The sequence below is a fragment of the Ptychodera flava genome, chromosome 21 (assembly GCF_041260155.1).
Source record: "Ptychodera flava strain L36383 chromosome 21, AS_Pfla_20210202, whole genome shotgun sequence".
Taxonomy (NCBI): Eukaryota; Metazoa; Hemichordata; class Enteropneusta; family Ptychoderidae; genus Ptychodera; species Ptychodera flava.
The window spans coordinates 15,808,589-15,817,493 of NC_091948.1; the positions used below are offsets into that span (position 1 = coordinate 15,808,589).

General features: G+C 38.3%; 1 protein-coding gene across 1 annotated transcript; it reads right to left on the reverse strand.

Moving 5' to 3' along the window:
• Positions 1-1,990: 1,990 nt before the first annotated feature.
• Positions 1,991-8,638, reverse strand: LOC139122224 (arrestin domain-containing protein 3-like). Its single transcript, XM_070687649.1, has 7 exons — positions 8,521-8,638; positions 7,390-7,518; positions 6,531-6,760; positions 5,544-5,726; positions 4,810-5,013; positions 2,718-2,910; positions 1,991-2,100 (listed from the first exon to the last, which is right to left on the reverse strand). Exons 1-7 carry the CDS (start codon positions 8,636-8,638, stop codon positions 1,991-1,993), a joined length of 1,167 nt encoding a protein of 388 aa, XP_070543750.1.
• Positions 8,639-8,905: the final 267 nt, after the last annotated feature.

An 8,905-nucleotide genomic window follows, 5' to 3' on the forward strand; every position in this document is an offset into this window, starting at 1 on the left:
ACATCAATTCATCAAAGGCTACTGGTTTGGATGGTATTCCAGCCAAGTTTGTGAAAGATGCGGCTGATGTAATTGCTTGTCCACTCTCACATATTATTAATCTGTCTCTTAAATTTGGGAAATTTCCAAATGATTGGAAGAAAGCAAGAGTAGTCCCATTACACAAGAAGAATTGTAAAACAGATATCAGCAATTATCGACCAGTGTCAATATTGAGTGTAATTTCAAAGGTTATTGAAAAAGTAGTTCATGATCAACTGTCTAAGTACATTGAAGATTCAAATCTTTTGTATAAGTTTCAATCCGGTTTCCGAACATCTTATTCAACAGACACATGTCTGCTGGTCTTAACAGATTACATTCGCATGGAAATGGATAAGGGCAATTATGTTGGGATGGTCATGTTAGATTTACAGAAAGCGTTCGATACAGTCGACCATACGATCTTACTTGGTAAACTAAAAGCCATCGGTTTGTCAGATTCTGCCGTTAACTGGTTTTCGTCGTATCTCTCAAACAGAAAGCAACTTGTCGATGTATCTGGTGTTTTTTCTGATGTTCAAACTATAACTAGCGGTGTTCCCAAGGATCCATTTTAGGGCCCTTGCTATTCTTGATTTATGTAAATGACATGGAATGTGCTGTGACGTGTAAATTGTTTTTATATGCAGATGATTCAGCTTTGTTAGTTTCTGGTAAGAATACTACAGAGGTAGAGCAGCAGTTGAGTCATGAACTCTCGAGTATTAATGAATGGCTTATCGACAACAAATTGTCTCTGCACCTTGGAAAGACAGAGTCAATCTTATTTGCTTCTAAACGCAAACTGAAAATTAACTCAAAATTGTCAGTTGTATGTAATAGTACAGAAATTTCACAGAAAACACATCAGTGAAATACCTTGGAGCGGAAATTGATCAATCGCTTGATGGCGAGTCTATGGCAAGCGTTGTTTTGAGCAAGGTAAACGCCAGACTCAAATTTCTCTATCGGAAATCTCAATATTTAGACTCAGACATCAGAAAATTATTAGTTTCCTCTCTTATTCAATGCCATTACGACTATGCATGTTCATTTTGGTTTGCCAGTTTAACTAAGCGTACGAAATCGAGTTTACAATATTCGCAAAACAAATTGGTCAGATTCGTTCTAGATTTACCTCCGCGAACACATGTTTCGACCAAGCATTTTAAAATGATTGGCTGGCTGCCCGTTGAACAAAGAGTACAGCTGCTAAAACTAAATCACGTTTATAAAGCGATCAATAATACTGCACCCCGTTATCTCTCTGAACATTTCAATTTGACAATGAACTGCCATACGTATAATACCAGATCAAGCTCATATTCTGTTCGTTCACCAGCCTTTGGTTCTCATGGTCAACATTCGTTTCAGATTACAGGAGCTAAGTTATGGAATAACATTCCTTTGAGTATTCACAACTCTAGCCATTGTTCTCAAGTTTTTAAAAAGAAGGTCAAATACTATCTGTACACAAAATTGGATGGCTAGGGTACCTGCGCCCTGCTCCATTCGGCGTGTACAGATTGTTGGTTTGGTGGTTCCATTTTGTTATTTATTTGATATGCGGAGTGACATTGTCTTCATGTGATTTTTGTGTTTTCTTGTGAGGACCACAATGGAAATAAGTTTTTAACTTTTTGTGCAATCCTCGGCAAGTAATATTCAGTGGCGTTTCCTTTAATTGTAACATTGTAATTGTGTTTGGTGTATTTTTATTTGTATTTCTGTGTATTTACTTTAACATTTTGTATTTTATCGTTTTTCTGAATATTTGCCTAATAAATTCAAATCAAATCAAATCAAAGGAAGTTAAAAAATATACTCGTTTCTGGAGAAACTTTATATAATCGCAATATATGTCAAAAACCTATACGGGTACTCAATTTCTTACACAAAGTGTCAATGTGAACATTTGCTTTATCTTAACGCTTTTGACGGATTCAGTCTGTGCCCAGTTGTAATAAAGTTAACGCGGTGCAAAACTCTGTTGCCCAAACCAATTCTCATCATCAGGTTCATTAGCTCCCATGACCGAAGTTTGTCCGGAATATAAAGATTCATACGATGGCGGTGGAGCTGCAATGAAATACAATGCAAACTCAGAGCCCTTTCTTATCGCAATCACATGTCTTACAACAGGATAAGTCTTATTTATGACGAAATGTAGGGGATAGCTTGTGTGGAAAATCGTGCCCGCAGATTTATTTCAAGACATGATCAAATACGGAGACCATGCGGCCGGTCATCTTGTTACACGTTTTTACTTGCGGAGCTCTCTGTCAGATAAGTCCCTCCATACCGCATATTCAATGCATCGATGATTTTTGAGACATATCACTCTGTTGAACATTCTGAAGTAATGTCAGTATATAGACGGAGAGACAGACGGACAACGTGATAGGCATTTAAAGGTATACAGTCACCTGTAATCTAAATATGCCCATATATGGTCAAAGGGGCGTTCCTTGGTATTCAAAATACCCATTTGAGGGCGCTATTTTTTAAAAAGCGGCCACCCGCTTAAAGTCTGTGATTTTTTTAATTGTTTTTTTTTTAATATCCCAGGCTATACTATGATCCAGGCTATACAGTGATTGGTTAGATTTTCTCTTTCCATGGTAACTGTGGCAAAATTGGAACAGGTGACAGTATACCTTTAAAGGAAATACAGGAGAAAACAAGTGAACACTCACGCAAGGGAGCTGTAGCTTGAGCGTGATCAGCTAAAGGATGCGGTTCAATCGACGGCGCAGGTCCCCCAGGGATTGGTGGATAATCTACACTGTTAGAGTCATAGCCGTACACCTGTTGTAATGGTATATTACCGATGATGATGGGCAAAGTGACCTCCAGGCCAAATGGAGTGCCCGTCACATCAGCTTCACACTGAAATGGAACAATATGCGAAATATGCTACTAACATTTTGAGAAAGGATTGAATTTTTAAACCCTTACTGTGTTATGATATTATGCGCTCAGGCAAAAAGAGAGAATTTCTCATCCTCGTGCGCGTCGATCAAGACCAGCCGCGTCAGCCATGTTTTAAGTTCGCTAAAACAATACAAGCAGATATAAACAAAGATAGTGTGCAATGTAAAGCAGGAAATGTTGATCATCATATCCGTGGAATCACATATATTCCTTTTAAGGTAGAACGCACCTCGGGGACAGATATTCGGACTCTCAAACTTTAACAATTCCTTTCTGATATACCACTTGTGGGGACTCATTCTAAAGCTCTTAGTATAAGAAAACTTTTCACTGGCTTAGTTTTTCAGATTGTATTTTTCTCCATAGAGTTAACACAGGGATGGCGGCCATTTTGAATTTGAAATATCAGTAAATCGTTGGTTATTTGTTTCTCTAGAACCAAAATTTTCACGGTGGCCCCTGATTTTGAAAGAGAACTGTTGAAAGATTCCTTGATGAAATTTTAAGCAAAAGTTTAAGTCTTTTACTTTCGAGTTGCATACTACCTTAAAGTACTAGTTCTGAACAGTAAACATATTTTCGTCATCTTTGCTGTATGTCATAATTGCCACTGCGTGTAATCATTCGTGTTTTGGTCATGTCCATGTCGATAAACGGATAAAAAAAGGAAAATCATTCCATCATTTTTGTAAGAGATCGAGAATGAGAAACCTATTGTTTTTGGAGCTTAATGCATTCATCTTTGCAACAGTATTGAACGCACGAACGGGAAGATTTGCTCCTATTCTCACAATAAGTACGAGCTATTGTGCAGAAATTAAGGTAGTATGCACCTCGAAAGTGAAAGACTTAAACTTTTGCTCAAACTTTCCTCAGTGAAACTTTCTACCATTCTCTTACTAAGGCAAGAATAAAAATCAGGGGTCACCATGCAAACTTTGGTACTAGAGAGACAAATAACTTGCGATTTCTCGATATTTGAAATTCAAAATGGACGCCATTCCTGTGTTAACTCTATGGAGAAAAAATAAAAATTTTCGAATTTCGAAAAACTAAGCCATGGAAAAGTTTTCTTTCACCAAGAGCTTTATAATGAACCCCCACATGTGGTATATCAGAAGAGAATTGTAAAAGTTTGAGAGTCTGAATGTCTGTCCCCGAGGTGCGTTCTACCTTAAGGTAGCGAAAGCTAAATATACACAATTTAGGATTTTGAGGTGTCAAAACACAAACAATATGCAAGATTAATCTCCAGTAAAGATCAATATGTGATCTTTATATCAATACAAACTTTGATTTCTCAGGGAATAAACATATGATACCCGCACGAAGCCCTATTCCATTACCTTTACTATATGGTATTTAGAAGCAAACGGTATTTTAGAATGCCACTTGTTTCATCACCTTTAGGGTGTTATCGGGCACAAGGACTGTTGTCTGAATGTGACACCTCCGCATGGAATTTTGACAAGTTAAATATTTGACATGCGGAAAAGGTTGTGCTCACTCTTTTCACGACAATCGACGTCATAAAAACCTTGTCATTTGTTGTTTACAAACGGTATGTAGTCTAATAATTGCTTGAATTGTTGGTCAGTTCCCGGAGCATGGTTATATGCGAATTGCATCACAATTTTTGATCAGAATTTTACTGACTGTATGATATAAGTTATTCACAAACTTGGAGAACATAATTTAATGCGCCTCTTATAATGTTCATCACATGGCACGACTACGCATTCTCTACACAGTGAATAACAATATTGCTGTAGTTTTGACCAGTCCAAACAAACGAACCATGATATTATTATGCTCTCACAATGTTGGGAGATAAGAACCGAGTATACTACTTACAACCAAAGCATACAAAATATCTATAAACGGACAGTCTGCCAAGCCAGAGGCAGGTATTGGTGGAATCGGTAGGAACTGTTCCCGCCAACTGCTCTTGTCATGTGGTTCACAGCCAGGACCGCTCTTTGTTGACACCCTTTCTTTGCTGTACTTGTTACGAGGTGAACTCATGTTACCACCTCGATATGCTGTGTATTTCACCCTCTTGAGAAACAAAGAGTGATTGTAGAATGTGTCAACTGTGTCTTATGATACATTTATGTTTTAACCTTTTTGAGCGCCAAAGTCATTTTTGTTGCCCTAATAAAATATACCTCTGTCAATTTTTGCAGATATTTGCCAAAATTTTGATAAAAAACTGTTGCCAATGAAATGTCGTGTTAATGTGGTCTAAAATTATAAAACAAATTACAGAAAAGTTCATAAAACTTAGTAAAATGTTGCAAGAAAATTTTGGTTGGAAAAATACAGCACTCAAAGGGTTAAAAATAACTACACGATCAATTTCAAAGATTATCACCCGCATGGCCCTCTTTAAATCCGATCGCCAGAATGTGATGCACAAGCACCATACAGTCTTCCCGAGTTGCATTATAAACTTTAAGCAAACCATCCCGATATTCAGAAAGATGTTTACAAATTACGCCATTGCAGAGACAACAAACCGTGTAACTTATTATTATTAGGATATCATTTGAAGAACGTGTACAAGAAAGGACAAGACAGACATGTACCTGAATTAGAGTGGCTTCTATTTTTGGAATGCTCCTAGAGCTGTGATTATCAACGTCAATATTCACTTTGATTTTTTCTCCCGGAGTGTAGCCACTTCTGTCTATTGATGCAGTCATCGTGATGGGACCACTGGCACAACACAGGCAGCATACAGTCATCTCGTCTCCATCACGTTGGCCGTACTGCAGAGAGAATTGGGAGCTACGTTAACTCAATTTTGGCAAAGTGTTGCCATTTTGGGCCACTTCTGCTGATAGCATTGACGGCAAACATCTGAGTCGCACTTCTTTGGAGGAAAACTCAAAAGGGCTCAAACTGTCTTCTTCTTTACATTACGGCCAGCAAAAATCAGATCGCCCTTCCAATTGTACCTATCGGGCCAGGTTGCGGGAAATACGTAGTTTTCACCTTGTGCAAATCTTCCGATCTTACCGTGTTTGCTTGATATTTGTTGTCAATATAAAAGTTTAAAAGAGCCAAATCATACAACTAAAACTCACCAAAACTATAGCTGATCCTATGCTAAATAGCCAAATCATACAACTAAAACTCACCAAAACTGCCTGATACTATGCTAAATCTTAGAGTTTGTATCGGGATTTCACCTTTAAAGATGCCTTTTCAACATGCACATAGGAATAAAAGGGGCAATAGCTCTTGTAAATTTTTATGATATTTTCATTATTTTTGCTCCACAAAGCAAATATTTTGTAATTCGTCTTCCTAAAGTATGTTACAATGGAAGGAGTTAGCCATGCAAATACATTGCTTTGTCTTCAGTGTGCATTGGTATTGTTGATGAGTAAATGTAAAGCCCGGTGATTAAAATTAGTATATGAAGATGACATTGGACATGACTTATACATTCAGGTTATATCAACGAATTAAACACACGGTGTTTTGACATGATTTTGGGTGAAAGACAAAACAAAAATACTCAAAAATATATAAATGACCTTAGCATCAGTATTAAAGCAAGCTCTTACGATAGCTTCTGGCACGTTGTTGAGGTTAACTTGAACTCCAGTGACGGTGAACATTGCTCTAGTTTTAGGGTCGCTTTTCCGCGGACGTTCGATGTTGGATTTGATAGAGTAACGGACATAACCATGATCTCCTTCAAAGGAGTTAGCCAGTCCAGACGAAGGAAGCTGTAGTTGGTAGGGCATATGATGAGTTCCCGCCGGCAGTTTTTGATTTTCTCCGCCACTGTGGGCTGCATCAATGAAAACGGTAAATAACAGAGCTTAGTATTAGAATACAGCCAATGAGGCACATTGGAGTCTTTTGAATATCTATTCAATTGATGACACCTTTAAAATCATCTGCTCAAACAAGACAACATACCACAACACTTGGTATTAACTTTTGGTTTGCTACAGTGTCACAAAAACCTGACTGTTTTAACATTAAAGCCTCCAAAGATATCCAACTGAACATTACTGGATAGTACATTCCCAGAAGTTTGAAAAAAATATGATGTACAGGTCGAGTTCTCAAGGTTGACAAAAAAGGAAATGCGATAGAGCTACAGGAAAGATGAGAGACACACTAGATAGATTCATAAACTAACAAAAGTACGTAGTAGTCGTCCACAAATAAAAGAAACTGGATCTGTTTTAGTATAGGCATCACTCGGACTATGACAATGTTTCCATGTCTTGTTATTGCATTGCTTTACCATAGAGCGCCACCAATCCTTGTGGCAATTTGGAGTAAAGCAGTTGTTTCCATTTTTACAGTGTTTGTATATGGTCTTCGATCACGAACGCTGACGTAAGCAAAACATAATTTCCCCGGATTGAAGTTACATGAGCGCATGTGAACTAAAGTGATTACTTTTACCCCATAATGTCACCACTTCATCGAGGTAAATCTTTCTTGCCCAAGAGGAAACACTTTTTCTGTCGTCATCTGAGCCTTCTGACTCGATCCAATTGACGTACGCCTCACCCTCAAATTTAATGCGTACACCTGAAAGAAAATCGCACATATCAGTTTCTTATCCCGAATAACTCAAACATCTTTAAATCAAACCGGTGATGGCAATAAACAACACAGATGCATACTCGATGCAAGCCCCGCTGCCGGCTATGGTTTCGATCGCGAGCGTGCGCGCAATGTACTATGGGACGAGAGAATTCGTGCCCATAAACCAGTTATTTGTGGTATTTCGTGCATAGCATATTTCGAACATACATCGAAGTAAACACCACACCTCGGCCAGTCTAACTCGATGTGTAGAAATTAGAAGTGTGTGTGATTCATGACAAGGGAAATCAAATAAAAAATGCAAAACAAGAATTGGGTACATTTTTTTATAAATATACAGTACTCCGAGGGCCCATAATGTTGCACGTGTATAATATGTTCAGTCGGTGACTTCTGTTCGGTTTGCGTGACTGAGAAGCAGTGTGTGATACCAGGCGACTCCGTAACCTAACAACGTATTCTTGCCAGGTTGTTACCAAGACACTATGATCGCTAGCCCCGGGTCGCAAGTATGACCGATTTGGCACTTAGAGCCTGTAAATTCCAACGGAATCAAATGATGATGTGTATAGCTTTTTGGAAGAAATAGTTCCCTGAACGAAATTTGAGAGTCTCTCCGTCTTTCTCTTCCAGGTGTTAACAGGTAAAAATGCTTACAGTGGTGCTGTAGCTGCGCATTGTCGCTTTTCTGAGTATGCGAGTGTCGGTTCTCGTTGATATGCGAGGCACTCGCCTAAAGGCCAAAAGTTTCAAGCAAAAGTTTCAACTTGATTGAAACGAGGTGTACGGATTAGCTCGGTGGCTTGCCCTTCCCGTTCTTCGTATTCGTTTTACGTTTGTTCTCGCTGCAGCAACTGGCTTTCAAAGAAAACGCCCGGCTCTATAGATGATGTTAATCAGATTTGATGAGGATATCGACAAGGCAGCTTCGCTTTCAACCAAACGTCATTTCAGCGTTCATTATTGCACGACTGTTGTCCTTACCTCGACATTTCATCGGTTCTGACAACTCTATCAAGACATACCCAGACACGACTTCTCCTGGATTGTACACGTCTCTGTCACCATCGAAGCATATCTTGTAAGCTTTCAGCTTTCCCATTCTCCTTCCGACAAATTGATGTCACTTCTCGATCGAAATCAGGTAAATTCTAGTTGATAGAACGAAATCAGTCTTGACCTCAAAGGGGGAACTTTGTTATTGAGATTGCATCTTTCCAACGATTGAAAATTTTTAAACTCTTGAAATTCAACCAAAAAAGTTCACTATCGACTGACAAAATGATACAATGCCTAACATAGAGTCAGTAGTTTGTATTAAATAACAATAAAGAAAAATGTAAACAATCATAAGTAAACAATCATATAT